Consider the following 20,177-nt stretch of genomic DNA (forward strand, 5'->3'; position numbering starts at 1 on the left):
GAAATGTTCACATGTCCAGGAAAGAAGGAAGAAGAAGCAGGAGAAGGAAGAGTCTTAAGTGTAGTGCAGTTTTCACAGAACTTAAAATTTCATGGAAGAGAGACTTGAATCAGATATTACACACTTACGTTGAATTATAAACCTATATAAGTGCTATGACATTAAGGAACATGGTACCATGAGAGTGTATCAAAGGAATTTGATTCACTTTAGGATTTCTAGGATAGCTTTTCCTGGGAAGTGACATGTGCGCTGAGATCTAGAGGATAGTAGGAATTAAGTAGGTAAAAGAGGAGACGGCATTTGGGTTTGCTGCGGACAGATGCATTCCAGGAGATGAAAAACGATGACTGTGGGCTGGCCTGGTGGCTCAGGAGGTTGGAGCTCCATGCTCCTGACTCCGAAGGCTGCCAGTTCAATTCCCACATGGGCCGGTGGGCTCTCGACCGCAAGGTTGCCAGTTCAATTCCTCGAGTCCCGTAGGGGATGGTGGGCTATGCCCCCTGCAACTAGCAACAGCGGCTGGACCTGGAGCTGAGCTGCGCCCTCCACAACTGGGATTGAGGGGACGGCAGCTTGACTTGGGAAAAAAAGTCCTGGAAGTGCACACTGTTCCCCAGTGAAGTCCTGTTCCCCTTCCCCAATAAAATCTTTAAAACAAAACAAAACAAAAATGATGATTGTGTGTGGCAGGCACAAAGGTGTGAGATGGAGGCTGGGGAGGTGGGCAGGAACCAGGTGATGCCTGATCTTGTAGGCCGGGTTAGAGAGCTTGACCTTTATTCCAAGGCCCACAAGAAACCACTGAAAGATTTTCACAGTGGGGACAAAGAAGGGGATGAGATGATCAGCTGTGCATTTTGAGTCGATCACTTTCTAGTGAGGAGAAAGAATCAGCAGATCAAGAGTGAATGGGGAAGGCCAGCTAGGAAACCATTGAAAAAGCCTAGGTGGGCAAAATTATTGCTAGAATTAGGGTGGTAGCAGTTGAGACATAGCAAAGCAGATGAATGAATGGAGGAAAGGTATGAAGTTGGCAAGATCTGCTGAAGGATTGAAAACAGTGTAAAGGAGGACAGGTGTGTGGGGGTTTCTCGGAGGTGTCTGGATGGCACAGTGCATGGACAGTGGGGCCAGTCACCAACCTGGGACCAGGTGGCTTTGCTTTGAATTTGGTTTCCTTTTGTTTGGGGGGGAGGGTAGAGTAAGATGGAGATCGTGTATGATGTTTGGACATAAGTTTGAGATGTCTGGAGATATCTGGGTGGAGATGCTTAGGAAGGCAATAGATGTACATACGAATGAGAAGCCAAGGGAGGTGTGGGCTGAGGGGAAACAGCTGGGAGACATCAGGTTATGTACAGACGGTTACTGAAGCAGTGGAAGTCGCTGCCTTCCGCGAGAAGTGCAGACAGCTGGAGAGTAAGCCTTGGGGGCCACCAGCGATAAAGAGACTTGGCAGGAGCTTGTGGCAGGAATGCACCTCATCATTTTGGTCTCAGTTTAACTTCACCTCCTCAAAAGCATCTCATGAGCACCAGTCGGTGCAAGCGCCTGTGTTGTCTCTATCGCTGCCCCATTTGATTGCTTCCTGTGTCACACTGAAATGTTACAAGATATATTTGTATTTCTTTGCTTGACTGACTCTGCTACCACACTCCCGTGGGCAGAAGCATGTTTGTTTTATCTGCTAGTGCCTCTCCAGAGCCCACCACAGGGCCTGGCACATAGTATGTGTTCAGAGATACTTGTTTGAATGAGTGAGTGAAGCGGTCAACCAAGCCATCCACCAGTCAATCAGCCAGTATGTTTGCTGATCTCCATGTGAGATAACAGGAGTGAGTCCAACCTATTCCGTTAAATGGGCTGGGCATCTTTCCTGTGGGGCTTCTGAGGGCCGCTGACATGAGAGCATCTGTAGCTCGGGCTCCTCATTTCTTTCCATCCTTTCCCGCAATAAAATAACATGTTCATTACAGCTGATGGTAGTAGTATCTTTCCTGATGAGACTGGAGAGAAGGGACCCTGTCTGCCCACTGCCCTGTACTCTGCCCACAGTGGGCAGCCTTTATTCATTTGTTTAACAAACTCCTACGCTAGGGACTAGGGATGTAAGACTCAGAATCTCCCATCAGATCACCATACTCCCATTCTCAAATCCCTCACACTTAAAGTGACATCCCAATTCCTTACCATGGCCTTCAGGGCCCCCCAGAACCTGGCATCCCCAACCTCGGACCACATCCTCCCCACTTATCCCTGTTTTCCTTCCAGCTCTGGCCTTGCTGGCCTCCTCGCTGGCCCTCAAACCCTACGAGCTTCTCTTGCCTCTGGGCCTCTGCATTCACTGTTTCTTCTGCCTGTGGTTCTACTGCCTGCAATCCACCGTGGCTTTCTCCCACAGGCAGCTAGGATCTTATCATCGGAGGCCGTCCCTGACCCCTCTTGGAGAACGACCGCATTCACTCACTCGCATACTCACAGACATGCTCTTCCCTTCCCTGCTACGTTTGTCTTCGTAGCCCTTAGCCTACCTAATGGTGCCAAGTGTTTGCCTTTATTGCGTTCCATATTACCAGTCTTTATCCGTCTCTCAAGCTAGAATGCAGGCTCCAGCGGGCAGGCAGTTGAGCTGTCCTGTTCTCCAATGTAACAGTATCTGCACATAGTAGGCACCCAACTATGTGAGTAGCAGTGAACGCCGTCTTGGGTCTTGTCGTTCTTTGGAGGACACAGATAGGTCAACAGTGGGGTAAGGACCACAACCAGAGGTGGACAGAGGCTCCTGTTGACACCTGATGGGAGCATTGGAGAACGAGTCCCATTTAAGGTACAGTTAAGCTGTGGGACAAATGGGAGCAATGCAGAGGAAGAGGGAGGCAGCAGGAGAGCACTGTGAGCACAGAGCCCGCACCTGCCAGGTCTCCAGGGAGCGCAGGACCTGGGGGCCGCAGGGAGGTGGAGCTCATTAAAGCTGCAGCAGAGTGCACCCGGTGTGTGTTCATCGGAACTGGACGTCTGCCTCTTCTCATTCCTTTGCCATTTTCCAATTAAATTGCTTCAATAGGGGAAAAAGCTTCCATATATAAACACCATTATAGGAAATCATTAAAAAGCAGCCATTTCATTATGGTTGCTATATCTGCAAACCTGCATTAGCAACCCAGAGGTTTCCTTGAGCTGGATTTTATATGCAAAGTTTGCTGCAGTACATTTGCTGATCTCCATTCGAGAGAACAGGAGTAAGTCCACTATTCCCTTCATTAAAAAAGCACTTTTCTTCTGTTTTCAAACCTCACCCGTCAGAGCCAGGACTGCCCGGTCAGCAGGCTGGCTCCTGGGCACTGCCATCAGAGCCTGGAGGAGTAAGCCAGCACTTTAGAAAGTGCTTCGACTTACCTAAGTGGTCATGAAAAGGAAAAAGGTCCCGGCAAGGTCACACTGTATCTTAAAATACATTGCCTTACCGCTGTTCAAACCTGGTCACACAATTGTTTGGAAAATCAAGTTAATTAAATGGACAAAGACAAAGGATTTTAGTTTTCTCAATTTGGACAAGAGTTCCCGTTAAGAGAGAGGCTGGATAGAATAGTTAACATGCTGTGCTCACTTACTTTGTTGTCAAGCATTTACATGCATCGTCATGTCTAATCCTCCACCTTAAAGGAGGTCTTGTAAATCTCTACATCTGTAAAATTGGGATAACAGAGTTCAGAGAGGATAAGTCACTTGTCCGAGGCTGCACAGCTAAGCAGTTGTTTTGGTTGTTGCCGCCGTAGATGACTTGCTTTGACATGCCTTCGCTTAAACAATGAAACATGCCAAAGGTTGGTGTGCAACGCTTCCTGCAATCCTCTGAGGTCTCTAGTGCTGATGGGGGAATGTAGGAAGCATAGCATCTGGCTAATAGCAGTGTTTGTGGTGAATCAAGATTTTTCAGATCTCCAGCTTAGAAACAACACTCTTAGACCAAATGATTCTGGGTGTTACCGTAGAGCAGAGCACAGATGTGTGCACATGGGCTCATTGTGTCATGCATATTAGCACGTGTGTGGTATACTGTCTCTCAGGCTGTGTTCCCAACTCTGTTAATGGAACAGCAAAGCTTGCCTGGAGCAATTGTTTGTACAACAAACAAAATCCCTGATCCAGTGGACCTTTGCACAGCCTGAGATGGGTTCTGCTCCCATAGTTTGAGTTCTCTTCTGGTTTTAGGTGAGAAATTCTTATTTTTCTGGAATTTAGCAGTGCTAGACATTATACCCTTAGGGATGAAAGGAAGCATATGACACCTTGCTTGCTGGTGTGATCGTTTAGATAGAGATTTCCTCCTTATGAGTAGTTTTTGGAGGACAACCAAGGAAGAATTTACACATGAAACCTGGCTCTTTGGCACGGCTCTGAATATGAAATATGTTTAACGTTAAAGCCAGATTTTTCCTGGCTGCATGGTCGATGAGGCTTAATGGCTTCAGGAAAAATGTTCCAAAGTGTCAAGCAGCCACTCCCAGTGGGGAGAAGGGGGATCAGGGGAAGAGAAAGGCGGCCCCACCTCCTCCCAAAAAAACGGTTTTTGCAGACTTGGAGAAAAGTGTGTAAAGGCAAGGCAGCCTGTCTGGAGAAAACTCATTTTTTGTTAGGAGTAAGATGGCAGGATGGTCGGTCGTCCCCCAGCAAAGAATTTTTAAATGAGAATCAGATTGTTTATAACCTGATTCTGAAACTTTGAGGAACCAGTCCACAGATCGGAAAGATTCGACAGGATAGAAAATGGCACCCTGACTAGTTCATGTAACAGGCGGATCCCTTTGTTGCCTGTTTTCTCTTCTCCATACCTTAATTAGGCAATTTAATTTCTCCCAAGAGGTTCGTGATGTTGGTCTTTCCTGAGAACCAAGCCCAGGGAAGTCTTAGTAGTTTCTAGCATTGACTCACAGGAGGGTTCTTTGAGTGACTGTGTGCTTTCTCCCAGGGATCTGAGGGAGCTTGGTCAAGTACGAGTTGCCTGCAGATGTTAGCAGGGCCAAGTGACTGAGAAGTCCTAAAATCATTCCAGAACTTTCCTTGGAGTGTAACCAAACTTGAGAGTAGGAAAGGTCATTGTTCCTCTTCACGTTACTTTGGACTCTTTCCCTCAAATTCTACTGTTCAATAATTCCCAGCACCCCCCAAAGAGACTTGGAGTATAAGATGGGAGTGGAAAGGCACTGATCTACTACATTTATTCAAAATGAGCTCCCATAATTGTTGGCATTTATGAACTCCTTTTCTAATAAAGCAGTCTTTATTTTTCTAAACAGACCATGTCTCCTTGGGTCGGATTGGGTTTTGGTTGTTTGAAACTCATGGCATAGTTTTCTTGAAAACCAGCATTGTAAGGGAGTGTTACCTTCTGAGACAAAGCCTCTGAAAGTCGACGTAGTCTGTAATGGAAATAAGATACGGGACCTCACTCGTGTGACTACAACCCTAACCATCCTTGGGAACATTGTTCCTCTGAGAAAAGATTTTGTAGACCACATCTGGATGCCAAAAGCACATCTTTTCCCTTCTCTTGGTGGTTTGGAAGTTCTCCCACCCCTGCCGCAGTGACAGCCATGGCCCTGGGATTGCTACTGATGGCCTATTGAGCTCTGGTACTGTTTGCTTTCGATGGCTGGAGGGAGCCTGCCTGTAAAGGGGCTTGTGAGCTGAGATGGGTGATCCCAGCTCTGAGAAAGGCCCATTTGGCCCAGAGGTTAGTGAGCTGTGGGGAGACGGGAGACTGGGCTGGGGGCAGTGACAGAGGGCCTTGAGGCGCAGTGAGGTGGCTGGGGTTCATTCTCTAAATGTGCCTCTAGTGCTTCAGGATAACTTCTCAGAGGTACAGAATGATCTTGAAGGCTTTCCTCAGGTTGCCACACTGCACCCCTCTGTACCCCAGTATTGTACATCCTCTGCAGTACTGGGAATTTTCTTATTCTGAAAGCTGTGCCAATTCGAGTGATTAATAGTCAATATGTAAAATGATTCTATGTGACAATGAACTTCTGCATACGTGGTGTTGGATCCTTGCTCTCTAGAAGCCACTGCCAGAACTTTCATGCCACAGAGGCCGGTGTGGGGATGGGTGGTGGCTTTGAATTCTTTGGGGCACTGGCACTGCTTAGAAGGGGGGGTTCTGAATGGGCATCGAGGCAGCTGGGTTTTACAGTCACTGCAGGACAGTTTTATTGCAGTTGACGTTAGGTTATCTTTCTTACGCCTTCACCATGTTTAAGACCAAGCTTACTGTTGTAGAGAAACAAACTGAAAATGCAACTTCGTTTTCTTGGGGAAAGAAACACAGACAAGGCCCTCCCTCCCGGTGAGGTTGGAACCCAGTGGGGTGGCGGCTGACGGTCACCCATCTCAGCACGCTTGCCCTGACTCGTGCCTGTGTTCTCGGGTAAGCTGGGCGTGGCAGTGACACTTTCAGGGGAGCATTCCTGTTCTCGTAGCTGCATTGAGAAATCTGTCATCACTGGTGGCCCCATGTTAACTCTAGATGAACATAACATGATGTGTCAGCTCTTCTGGCCTTGAGTATTGAAGTATTTCTTTTCCCTTCAACTTGTTATTTTGAAAAACTTTAAACTTACCTGAAAGATCAAATGAGCCCCCCTAAACCCTTTGCCTAGATTTACCAATTGTGAATATTTTGCCACGTCTGATTTTGCACACCTGCCCCTTCCCATTTTTATTCCTAAGCCATTTGAAAGTCAGTCGCAGACATCACGATGCTCCACCCTAAACATGTCAGCATGAACCTCTTAAGAAAGGGGCGTTCTCTAGTATAACCACAGCACCTGTATCACACCTGAGCGTTTTATCCCAGATGGAATATTACACACAGTCCATATTCGGATTTCCCCAAATGTCCCCACGCTGTCTTTTGTAGCTTTGGTTTAATCCAGATCCAGTCAAGGCTCCCATGTTCTGTTTAGTTACCATGTCTCTTTACTCCCCTTTAATCTAGAACAGGTCCCCCACCTTTGTTGTCTTTCATAATGCCGACATTTTTGAGGAGGCCCAGTTAGTAGTGTTCCAGACGGTCCCTACGTCTGGGTGGTCGGATTGTTTTCTTATTACTAGAGTTGAGGTTAACATTCTTTACAAGGATATCCATGGGTGATGATGTGTCCTCACTACTGTGTTGCAGCAAGAAGTCCATATGTCAGTGTGGTCACTTTCAGGGATGTGGAGGTGTTTTTGAACTACAATGACATGGTTCGTACTCGCTTGTCTGTAGTAGATGCAGACACTGTACGCCGCTCTGGATCCTCTCCCTCCTTCCTCTCAGACCCCAACTCTTCTATCATTTTCTGTGTTGTTCAGTTTTTGCTTATTTCTGACGGGAGTTGGGGCCTTGCAGCATGCAGAGAGGAGAGGACTGCTGAAAGGAAAGCGACAGCCATCCCTCCTGCTGTGTCCTTTTCCTGGTGCCACAGCGTGCTCTGCGCGGTTACATCCCTAGGATATCACATCTGCTGAGCAAAATGTCTATATCGATGCTAGAAGACTCTGTAGCTCTTTCCTGTACTTGACTTGCTTTATAAGGCATGACATGTGCCCTGTCAGAACAGAGGTGGGGGGCACTTGCCGGCCGAGGGTTATGGTACAGTTATGGCCTGACCTGCAGCCCCTCATGCAGATAAGGCTTTAGGACCCTTCACAGCAGGCCTACGCCACTTCCATTTCTCAGGCCAGCTAAAATTCACTGCGCCTGGTATCTCACTTCAGTGGAAGAGACTCCACCTTGAGGATCCACCTGAATTCAAAGCTTGTTAGCAGGGTGTGGTATGCCACATGAACTATCTTAGATTTGATGATTCTTGACCCATGAGCATGCTAACAAAAACTTGATACTTTTGACAGTTGCCTTACAGAAAGTCTTCCATTTCTGTCACATGTTCGAGTCACGTGGCCTTTGCTGAGCTCTGCTATATGCCAACCATTGTGAGTACGTGGACCACTGAGCAGTCCCTGCTCCCCAGGGCCGGGCTTTGAAGGGTCAACATGTCCGTTAACAAGGCATTACAGGGAATGTGATGCCCAGAAAGAAGGAAATAGGATTCTATAGGTAATCTGGGAAGGCTTCCTGGAAAAGGAAATTTCGAGGCAAAGCTTTAAAAAGAGACATAATGAAGAAGAAAATGAGGGGCTTCCAAACTAGGCAGATACATGACCACTAGCTGGGAAGCGAATGCTGAGCCCCAAAAGTATGTAAAGTTTGAAGCTGGGACCATATCTTGGAGCAGATTCATCTGGTAAACGTGCACTGCACAGAATCCAGGGGAGCAGAGATGGTTTCTAACATCTAGCCTGTTTAGCTATATTTAGGGGTTTCATCGGGGTTTCCCCAAAAAACAGGCTGCCTTTAATACCTAGTTTATTGTGTGCAACTCGGGACGTAGGCTTAGTTGAATCTGAGGGAGAAAGAAGAAAACCAGCCTGCCAGTATGTTTAACTGAGCAAGAATGCTGGTTAGGCTCAATTTTCATAGCCATGAAAATTACCTCCTTCCCAGATTTCCAAGTGCTTAGGTCTTCCTTCAAACAGCAACAGAAAAACCCTTTAAGGCTCTAGATTCTCAATAGAAACATACAACCTGAGCTGTCTTTTCTCCAGCTGTGGTCAGAAGTCTAACTGGGAAAAGCTACTTTTAGAAACGATAGTGAAGGCAGGACTGCCGACCCTGACAGAGGTGGGCAGTGACCGGGGCAGAGGGCAGAGGGCAGAGGCAGGGAGCGCCGTGGCCATGCCGAGTGCGAAGGGGCCAGCGCCTGGCCACTCCATAGGTGGTGGTTGTGTGAGGAGCTGGGCCCAGTGTGGCCAGACCTTCTAATTTTACAAGAATAGTCAAATACTAATGGGTTTCAAATGTTGGCAATTAATTCAAAAACTTTTTTTTTTTTTTTTTTAAATAAAAGGCTGTGCCAGATATCAAACCCTGCTGTACAAACAAAACACATCTTCAGCTGCAGGTGGCTCATTTGCTTCCTCTGGTCGAAGGGAGATGTCCATTCCTTTTATTCTTCTGTGTCCTCTGTTTCACCTTTATAGCAAATTAGACACCTAGAAGGCAGAATGCCAAGGTTGTATGAGCTTAGTCCTTTCCAGAATTCCCTTTACATTGTACTTTAACGGTCTACAGCTTAATGTTAATTGAAGGGCAGTGTAAGAAGAAAATATGAAAGCTGCGTGTGTGTGAAACTGTGGCTGAGGAGTCTGGCAGTCACAGCGCTTCATGCCACATAGGAAGGCCCACGTACCAAGATTCTTCTCGCGTCGATTGCCAAAAACACATTGTCTCCATTGTGAAACTGGACTGCTTCCTCCTTTCTGACGGGAGAGCATTCATTTTTTGCTCTGGCTGCCAGGAAGCTCACAGCTAAGTAAAGTCAGCCCAGCAGCTGTTTGCTTTTTTGTTTGCTTCCTTAGCCTTTCCCTGGTGCGAATCACTTGTTTTCCCCTTATTGTTTATTTGCTATACGCTACCTCAAATTCTTCTTTGGAAAGATATTAAGAGCCTCTGTTAGAAGAATGTGTTCTTATATAAATGGCCTCCTCTTTGTGTCACGGACATGGAACCGAGCCATTACCTTTCCTCCATAAAGCACCACACAACCCGAGGTGATGCAGCAGGTCTGCCTCGGGGTCGCCCTTCACACTTGGCGTTCCATGGCAAATGTGCAGTTCAGGGGCAATAAATGCATCCACGGAGTTTTGCAACCATGACCACTGTCCATTTCCAGACCTTTCTCATCATCCTGAACAGAAACTCTGTATCCATTAAGCAATATTGCCCCACCCCACTCACCTCCCCAGCCCCTGTAACCTCTGTTCTGCTTTTGTTCTCTGTGAATTTGCCTACTCTCAGTACCTCATATAAGAGGAATCATACAATATTTGTCCTTTTGTGACTGGCTTGTTTCACTTAGCGTACTGTCTGTAAGCTTCATCCATGTTGTAGCATGGGTCTGAATTACCTTCCTTTTTAAGGCTGAATAACATTCCATTGTATGTATATGCCACATTTTGCTTATCCGTTCAGCTATCATGGACATTTGGGTTATTCCCATCTTTTGACTCTTGTGAATAATGCTCCTATAAACATGGCTGTACAAGTATCTTTTTCGTCCTACTTTCAATTATTTTGGGTATATACCCAGTAGTGGGGTTGCTGGATCATATGATAGTTCTGTTTTTAATTTTTGAGGAACTGCCATACTGTTGTTCACAGTGGCTGCACTTACGTTCTACTTCTCCACAGCCCCACCAGCAGCACTTTTCGTTTTCTGTTGTTATTGTTTTCATACAGTGGCCATCCTAATGAATGTGAGGTGATATCCCATTATGGTTTTGATTTGTGATGCAGTGCCTTTTGTTCATTCTGGAACACACTTGGTCCGTTGTCTCAGCTTATATCACTCTTCTGGTCCTTTAACTCACACCTCTTTTGTAGAGACTCCAACAGCGTGAGCCTATAGTAGTTCCAGTCTCTGGCATGGGCCAGGTTGTGCAGGGCATGGTAGGCCAGGGGAAGGAATTGAGAAGGCATTTTAAGTCTCCATTTAGAAGGATATGCCACAGACTCTGAAAGATAATTCCTCCCTGTACCGAGCAACGTTGATGCTAGCTAGGTGTGAATGGTGAGTGACTGGTGCTGTGTGACAGCTCTCAGGGGACCCAGAATACCCCTCCTGCCAGCTTATCCACTTTGTCCTCCTGTGAGGCTCCAAACAGGGAACAATGACAAAGGACAGGCATGTGTCATCTGATCATCAGTGAGGCTTGAATAAAACCACAGTGCAGAGCTCTGTGGATAACAGGCTACAGCATGTGGGGTTCATCTTTCAACCTGTGTTTTACCCGCTTCTTCCGTCAGGGGCTTCCTAAGACCAAAGAAAGCATTTATAGCCCTCCTTGGTTTGAAGGGAAAATCCTCATCAGCTCTTTATAGTCTGTAAGTTAATTTAAATATCCTCCTCAGTCCTTCTGATTCTCCATCCTGTACTTGCATCGTGTTCTCTGTGGTTACTTTCCCCATCATGGTGCTGGACAGCTGAGAGACGGGACTGTGACATTTGCCTTGTATATCTGTGAGCCTTCAGAATTGAGGAGCGTCTCTTATTTATCTTTGTACCCGACTACTAGCCTGAGACCAGGCTCAGCAACTGTTGGATTAAATAATGAGAAAGAAATACTACTCAGATCCCTACACCTTCCTCCAGTTCCCTATAACCCAACATCCTCAGGATACAGACTGGTTCTGCCTCTTGAGTCCTGATGTGAGAGCTCATTAGCAGGCCTATCCAGTGTGATCATTGTTTGAGGGGCGCTGTGCTAAGGAAATCCCTATGGAATGGCTGAATGGAGGCATCTTTCTTCCTCATCCGATTCATAAGCACTCAATAATGCAAATAATTCAGGAGTGTGTGTTAACTCCAGTTCAGGGTACCAGGAAACCCTGTACCCCGAGGTAAATGATCATTTGAAGAAAATTCTCCAATTATTACCCTGGAATTAAGTGTGCTCTGCAGGCAGTTCCACTGACATCTGTGGTTGCTGAGGAGTGCAGCTTCTGGCCCTAGACCTCCTTGCCTGGAGGCGTTGGTGGGCACCTGCCCTCCGACTCCAGAGGGCCTTCTGCAATGATGAGTGCCCCCCAGATTGTTGGCAGCTCAGGGCATGATCCATGACAAGGACATGTTACATAAGCTTGATAGAGTCTGTGTTTCTAGTCTGGCTGTCTCTTAAATATATAATGATGTGATATTTATGTTTGTTCACTTAAAAAATAATGTTTGATTGCCTACCATATTCTATGTTGAAGATACAATGGTAAGGAACATCAAAGTCCCTTCTTTTGTGGAGCTTACATTTTAGTAGAGAAGACATAATAAATACACAAGTCAGATTAGATGGTGATGATGGCCATGAAGAAGATAGAATAATGGGGCAGAGATTGTGCAGGGAGAAGAGATGGAAACCCCATTCTTTAGACAGGGAAGAGCTTGGTGAGGTGGTAGCATTTGAGCTGAGAACTGAATGGTAAGTGGAGATTTAGGTAGAATTTAGTCTCTGCAGAGGAAATGGCAAAGGAAAAGGAAACCCTGGGGCAGACAGGAGACTGGCCTGTTTCAGGGATGGAGAGGAGGCAGAACAGCGCATAACGAATGAGGAGAAAGTGGGAAGATGAGTTAAGGGTAAGATCAATGGGTCTCACCATAACTGCACATGAGCATTATCTGAGGAACTTTAAAAAGTGTCCCAGTGCCCAAGCTCCACCCCCAGTGATTGTGAATTAATTGGTCTGGGGTGGGGCATGAACACAGGGAGTTTATAAAAGCTCCCCAGGGAATGGCATGCTGCAGCCTGGGTCGAGGACATCATCAGTCTTGATCATGCAGAGTCTTATACACCCTGGTAAGGAGTTTGGACTTTAGTTGAATGACAGGGGGAAGCTATTGGATGGTTTGGGCTGGGGGAGTAACATGGTCTGACTTCTGTCCTTAAGAGGCTCACTTTGGGTGCAGGTGAGAAATGATGGTAGCTTGGACTACGGTGGAATCAGTGGAGATGGTAAGAAGAGGTCATTTTGGGGATAAGTTTTGGAGGTTACGGTCACAAGATGGGTTGGGTTAGGATGCAAAGCCAAAGGAAATCAAGGTGGCCTGAGAAATGACTTGAGTAACTAGGTGGATGGTAGTGACATTCACAAAGGTGGGAGAAAAACAGGTTTCAGGGGTGTACGTTGGAGTGAAAGCCTCGGGTTTGTCTTCTCTCTAGATTTAGGTAACCTATACATATAGGCAACCAAATAAGGCTGATCAAAATATTCTGATAAATCCTGTTCCTATAATACTGAGCTTCCTTGAAGTTTTCCAAAGGTAAACATCAAAAGCACTTGACCATCTTAGTACCTGGAACATGTGATGAGAAGGGAGGAGGAGCAAAGAAGGGAAAGTGAAGATACTGAGCTGCTTTCGTGCAGGAATCAGGCTGGATATAGAAGATGAAGGTGCTTCAGGAGATTGCAAATAGTTAACACCTGTCTTGCTACAAGAATCGAATGGCATGGTGATACGTAGAATCCAAAATAACAGGTTACGTTATTTGTATTTGACTTTAAGGGGATTTTTTCCCCCCACAAAATTATCTTCTAAGCTATGTCTAGCTCATATTAAGATTATAATTAATTGTCCTTCCAGACCATACCCTGGATGTCTAGCAATTAAAAGTAACCCAGATTTTCAACTCAGAATCAAGGTATTAGAATTGCTTACAAGACATTTACATGGAGAATAATACAGAATTTGTTGGAACAGTTTATTTCTCCCCTGTTGGAAGAAGTGGGTTAAATTGCAATGGTTGACATATGATCTCACTTATATGTGGAATCTAAAGAACAGAATAAACGAACAAACAATACAGAAAGAGACTTACAGATACAGAGAACAAACTGATGGTTGCTAGATGGGAGGAGGGTTGGGGGTGGGAGACAAAGGTGAAGGGAAAAAAGAAATAAAATAAATTGCAATGGTAGAGCATATTGATTGGTTTTATCAGGGAAAAGTCCTAATTATAAGCTCATTGAGGGCAAGGAATTTCTCTTACAGTTTCTATTTTTTTTAAATGCCTAGTAACTCTGCTCACTCTGGTCTGTTTAGTAAAGTTATGACCCTCTTTCTGGAGTGAATGGCTGAGCAGGAAGCTTGGGCAGAAGGTTTCTGAAGTCCCAACAGCCCCTTCTGGAATACTCCTTTGTTCTTACTAAAGAAACTCCAGATGTGGCTGCCTTCAAGTGAAAGACAAGAGAACCCATCATGTCAGGGCTATCTGGAAAATGACTATGGTCTGAAACTCCTTAAGAAAGGTTTTCTCAGAGGCGTGCCAGCAGCCCGTGAGACTGGGCTGCATGGCGTTAAACTTGAACATTCCAAGCTCTGTGGCCATTCCATGTTACTGGAATGGGTTTTTCATAGTAAGCGAAAAGAAGCGCCTTGATTGCCCAGCTGCCTGCTTCACACATTCTGTCCACATCCACTCCCAGATAACTGCAGCGACCTGAACTCGGAGCTGCAGAGGGTGTTGACGGGGCTGGAGAATGTCGTCTGCTGCAGAAAGAAGAGCAGCTGCAGCCTGTCGGTGGCCGAGGTGGACAGGCACATCGAGCAGCTCACCACGGCCAGCGAGCACTGTGACTTGGCTATCAAGGTAAACCCTCCCCCAGCCTGTCTGGCTCCCTGAGATCCTAGGGGGGAAACGGTCAGACACCTCTCTTTTCAAGCACCTGTTAGGAGTGAGTGTTTCTAGGAAAGCCTTATGCATAGGTTGGACCACCAGATAGAAGCAGGAGCCCTGTAAATTTTGGGGGGCTGAATTACGTTAGAAAAAGTCATTATGTCAACAGTCAGGATCACTGACTTTGCAGCAAAAATGGCAATTTTCTTGCACGCTCGTCAACGGCTAGTATTGCACCACGTCGTTTTAGTGTGATTTATCATGTAACCAAAAGATTAGCTCAGAAATTTTAGTAAAGCTTTAAGGCCTCTAGAATGTTATTGCAGGAGTGATCAAGTCACAGGGTTAACAAGGCCTGAGGGAGACGTGGACCCTGGAGCATGTGGGTGCTGGGCCCACGCCTCTCACAGGCACCCACCGTACCTCCCAAGGAGGAGCGGGAGAGGGGTGTCCTCCAGGGGCACAAACCCATCATGAAAAACGGAACATCAGTCCTGCTGAGGCTTGGCCTCTGGTGTCTTTATTTTCCTTCGCCATAGCTCAGCGCCCTAGGCACAGCGATGCAATGTGAAAAGTCTGAGAGGGGCCTCTGTAAAGAGAGAATGTGAAAAATGTCTTAGAACTCGAGGCCCAAGTTTCTGTCAGCAGGAATCCTGGATGGCACAAAGAGCTGTGGGATCGTAAGGTAAACCATGACTCACGTTTTATAACACAGCTGGTTTTCTATCTTTATTCATCTCCATTATTAATAGCTCATTGCTGTGGTTTGGGGAAGCCACCACTGCTATTTCTTTATCTGGAGTTTCCCACACCCTATATTTGATTTTATTATCAATGTGGGTTCTAGCCCTGGCCTCGAGTGGGGCCCGGAGCAGGGCCTCAGATTTGGGAGGAAGGAAAAAGCACAACATGGAGCAAGTGGCAGCAAGATGTGGATCACTGTCCTCATCAGGGAACCAGTGTGAGCATGTGTGAGTGACATCCCCTTGTGTTTTTTGTTTTCGAGACCTGTTTCTCATCACATCTCTTCATTGCGTCTTCCCCTACGTAGTAATTCTCCTTCCCTTTCCACGCCGTTTGGCTTATGCTTCCTTTTCCAAAGGACGAGAAATGTGAATGAGTAGTTTCCGAAAGCAAGCAGAATGAGTTCTTCCCTTTCTTATAATTTTATGCACATTTCTCCTCCATTAATAGTATGTTTTAAATGGGTTTAAAAAAAAAATTCTCCAAGAACTATTAAGATTCTGCTTTTTTTAGTTTGTAGCTGTCTTATTAATTAATTAAATCCCTGTTGCCTAGAAACCTCCACAATGAGCTTCCTCTTTTCTGTGTCACTGAGGTTTATTTTTGTCATTCACACCTTGGGACTGAGCCTCGTTCACACCCTCTGAATTCTGATGTGACGCTAAAAGCTGGAACTGGGGATGTGTGGGACCTATCGTATCACTGAGTTGGAACGTGGGGGGCCTATAATTTAGGAAATTTCAAGTTAGATTTTTGTATGCAGTTGGCAACTTCACGTTGGCATGATCAGGACCACGAACTGGCTTGCTCTCTGCTCGTGTGTCATCACCAACCCTGGAATGTGGACCAAGGAGATAAACATTTGTGTGGACCTGGCAATTAGCACCACAGAGAGACTTCAACACCAGGAAGAGACTAACTGTGCTTTTCTTATTCTGGGAACGGCTGGCTCACACAGACTAGGACCCGAGCGAGCAACAGACCCTCATCTTAAAATGGGGAGAGGATGATTTAGGGGTGTCACGGGTCATGGTTACAGTTTGCAATGAAGTGGGCCGTAGAATCCACTCCTCTGTGGACACTCATTCCTGTCTGGCCTGTTTCCTCCCCTTCCCTTTCTCCAAGGTCACTCCCTTGTCTTGTGGCTCTGTTTTCCAGACAGTCGAGGAGATTGAGGGGGTACTTGGCCGGGACCTGTATCCCAACCTGGCTGAAGAGCGGTCTCGTTGGGAGAAGGAGCTGGCTGGGCTGAGGGAAGAGAATGAGAGCCTGACCGCCATGCTGTGCAGCAAGGAGGAGGAGCTGAACAGGACCAAGGCCACCATGAACGCCATCCGGGAGGAGCGGGACCGGCTCCGCAGGCGGGTGAGCGCGCCCCGTCCAGCCAGCCTGGGCCTTTCCCTGAGGGTGAGAGAAGCCAGCTCGCAGGAGTTGCGTGGCATTTGTGGTCTTGGGAATCGCCATCCCTTTCTGGGTTTGAAGCCATTCTTGAAAGGAAAGTAATTTGGAAGTGCTGAGGTGTGAAGGTAAAATTTAAAAACAAAAACAAGCAAAAAAAACAAAACACCCACTATTGTCTAGAATCATGAATCTAAGAGGATGGTAATAGCACGGTGATTCTCAAACCCTTCTCCAAGGTATGCACGTCTTCCTGAGCTTCATTAAAATGTTCTTCTTTTACGATAAACTAATAATATTTTACAATTTACAAAAATACATAGAATTTTCCCCCTTTGCATTTTCTTTTCTAAAATTCTTTAAATTTATAGCACATACTCTCACTTACCTATACTGAGTCTAATAAGAACTGTCTCCTAGTGCAGACTTATTGAAGTTAACAAAAATCATATAAATGTATACATGTGTATATATGTGTGTTCCACATGTATATGTGTGTGAAGTGTGTGTGTACGTCTATGTGTGTATGTGTAATTCCTGGTGTTCACCCCCGTGTGCCAATGGCGCTATGGCCTGAAGCAGATGGAGAGCCACTTTGTTTAGGAAATAGATCCATTACTAAAGGAGCTGATGTTTCAGGATAGAAACGTTGGGCAGATTTGTTAAAGCTCTCAGTTTTCCAAAGATGGAGTTTTCTCTTAGGAACCTACAAGTACTTCTTTGTTTGACTGTGAATTTGATCTGTGATTAGACTGGGGGTGAAGTAAGGAATTCTTCAATCAGAAACAACTCCCTCTGAACTTCACTTTGAATTACTAGACCTACTTTACTCTCTTTCTCAATCTTGGCAATATTAGAAGCATGCTTTCTAGTTATGCTCTGGTAATTTTGCACACAGGAGAAGGTTGAATTAGAGGGGAAAATACATCACGTAGATCTCATCAACCTTCACTGTTGCTCTCTCACTCCCCCTTACTTTTAAAGAACTCCTTGGGAATAACTTGTTCTTCAGAAAGGTCACCATGTGCAACTCACTATTTTTAATCCACACGTAAACTTTCTTAGTTACCATTGAGTATGGAAGAAGGGACCATTTTTGAATGTGTTCAACTCTTTTCCTCATTCGTGGCCGATGTCATACTTAAAAGACCAACATCCTTCCTTCTTTATCTCTGAACATCATTTTGTTTGAACTCATGTGCATAAGCTTGTTTTCAGTACCAGCCATATCGGATGCCATTCTCCAGGCTTAGCATCAGCAAGTGTAAATCATCCCAGTCAGCAAAGACTTTATCTGGACAAGCTGATGAAATTTCCCCCGTGCTAAGGCCCCCACCACCTGTAATTTCCCGGGTTGTGCTCCCTGATCGTTATGACTAATGCCCTAATTAGGTGTGCCTGCTCTTAGCGTGCCCATTCTGAGGGTGCATGTTTTGTGAAGGAAGTGTTGGTCTTAGGTGTAATTATGTGTTGTGGTTTAGACTCAATTTCCTTCAGCCCAACACAGCACTGGATTGTGACCAGCAAAAGATACAAAGCCAGTCCTCCTTCGGGTATTTTCTCCAATTCTGGATGTTACATTAAGAATAGCATAGTATGGCGGTTCTACAGTATGTGCTAAGGTTGTGGAGCCTGTCCTCCAGGTCACATGAGTCTTTGGCAAGTCACCTAACCTCTCTGGGCTCAGTTTACTGTGCCACAAAGTGGGGAGAATAATAATACCCAATGCAGGAAAATTAGTTCATACTCATAAAGCACTTAGATGACCTTTCTTCTGATCACACTTATTACCTTTTAAGTTTTGTAATTAATATGGTTTTATATAAATTTATATTTCAGCGATCTCCAAATAAAAATATATGGAGGAACTTGTATCTCTTCCTCAACGGGAAATGCCTTCAGAAATTTGTATACACACCCATAGATTGGATGTATTTCTCTTTCAAGATAATTGTGGGTCTCATAGAATTTGCTCGATGCCTTTGAATGCCAGTTTACTAGACTTTAAATGCTGGATGAATTCCACCCGCCACCACCCAATATATTTAATTTCCCCGAGGAGGAATCTGTCTTTTGTGGTTGGTTGTCTTCTGTTCTTCATGATGTGTAGCTTTGTCGAGTGACTGAGGTATGCTTTCATTTCCATCCCTGTGATACCACATGATACATGGCTGGTTGGCCTTTGCTGCCTTTATAGCAGCTCTGAATCCACAGTTCATCAAAGTTGCCTGAAAAGCAACTGAGGCCACATTTTTTTTCACTGCCCACATTCATTGTATACAATTTGAACTGACCAGATCAATAGGATTGGTGCTTGCCCCCTGCCTGTAATTAAACCAAGTGCTCTCAGTAGGTTTTCTGAGCCTTGTTCAAGATTTAATTAAATTAGATCTTTAATGTCAGTTAACAGATTGGGCTACTTGGCAGAGCAGTTAACAAAGGAACAACAGGCAGACAATTTTTATTATTGGTCCCAGCTCATTATTAAATGAGATAAACATTTATTTCTGTGTGCTCTGTAATATAATCATTTATTTCCTCACACTTAAAGAAATGGACTTAATTTAGGCAAGGCAGAATTAATTGCTCTACAAAGGAAGTAGTTTGTTCTTCATTCATTCGTTTATTCATTTCATAAACATGATCGGTCATCTCCTCTGTGCCAGGCCAAGGGGTTATAGTGATGAACCCGACACAGTCATAGCTTGAAAGATTTTGGGGAGACAGGCAGTCAAACAGGTCATTACAATAGTATATGTCAAGTGGTAGGGAGGAGGGAATGCACAGGGTACCCCGGGAGCTCTTAGGAAGGACGTGTGAGGGCAGGTCCAGCTTCTCCACACTATTTGCATTTTTATCTTATTGTTTAGATCAACTGCCATATAGCAAAAATGATCAATGCTTTCCCCAGATAGTTTGGTAAAGCAAATTGGATGTGACCACAGCTCATAAATCTATGTCCCATTGAATCATAGACTTGAATCAAAAATGATCCCCACCAGTTCCTTCTGAGATTTTATATAAATTCTTCAGAAAGTTCTTCAAATTCATGGCATAAGGTGGTACTAACCGAGTTTTTTCCTAGTACCTCATGCCCCATCTGGGTATTTTCAACATGTCTGGGAATTAATTCCATCCCCTCTCCTGGGCTTCCTTCATCCTTGAAATCTGGCTCTTCTTTGACTCTGGTCATCACCACAGTAAATTCAAGAGACTGAAAGACACACTCTTTTGAACCAAATAAAAGTCACCCTAATCTGAAGTTTCCTCCTCTCTGTTTCCCCCACTCCTCCTCAAAATGTCTTGAAAAACCTTTAATGTTAGTTAACTAACTTGGCTCGGGGGGAGGTAGGGCCGTATTTCCACCAGTGATAAGATACAAGTGTCTGTCTTTTCCAGACCAATCACTCTTGGTTCCTAAATGCAGTGTTACATTTATGTAGAGATTTCCTTGATCTGTGTTCATAGGACCTTGTAATAAAAGTGGAATCACCCAATTCAGCTGAAGTCTTTTACAATATAAACAAGGACTCTAAACTCCAGATTTTTTAATGGCTGCCATTTGGTGCCTTGGCCAGGAATGAACAGGTAAATTTCCAGAACGCTACAGTGCCCATTTCCTTCCTTTTCACCTCATCCTTCTTAACAGAAAGTAACTCCAAATTCCTAGTAATGTAGCCTTTTGGGGCAGGGGAGCGGGGGGAGGTGAGGCTGGTAAAGGAGGCATGAAAGGAAGGATGCAGGTGAGAAGAGAGAAATTTCCTTCA

General features: G+C 45.3%; 1 protein-coding gene across 3 annotated transcripts in view; it reads left to right on the forward strand.

The window, feature by feature from the left end:
- MCC (MCC regulator of WNT signaling pathway) overlaps window positions 1–20,177 on the forward strand; it is a 379,629-nt gene that overhangs the window by 296,665 nt on the left and 62,787 nt on the right. For all 3 annotated transcript variants that reach the window (XM_019727795.2, XM_019727797.2, XM_019727798.2), the window contains 2 exons: window positions 14,078–14,241; window positions 16,171–16,377. In XM_019727795.2, the coding sequence (XP_019583354.2) occupies window positions 14,078–14,241; window positions 16,171–16,377 (371 nt within the window). The remainder of the gene's footprint in view (window positions 1–14,077; window positions 14,242–16,170; window positions 16,378–20,177) is intronic.

Source organism: Rhinolophus sinicus, linkage group LG03, assembly GCF_036562045.2.
Source record: "Rhinolophus sinicus isolate RSC01 linkage group LG03, ASM3656204v1, whole genome shotgun sequence".
NCBI lineage: Eukaryota > Metazoa > Chordata > Mammalia > Chiroptera > Rhinolophidae > Rhinolophus > Rhinolophus sinicus.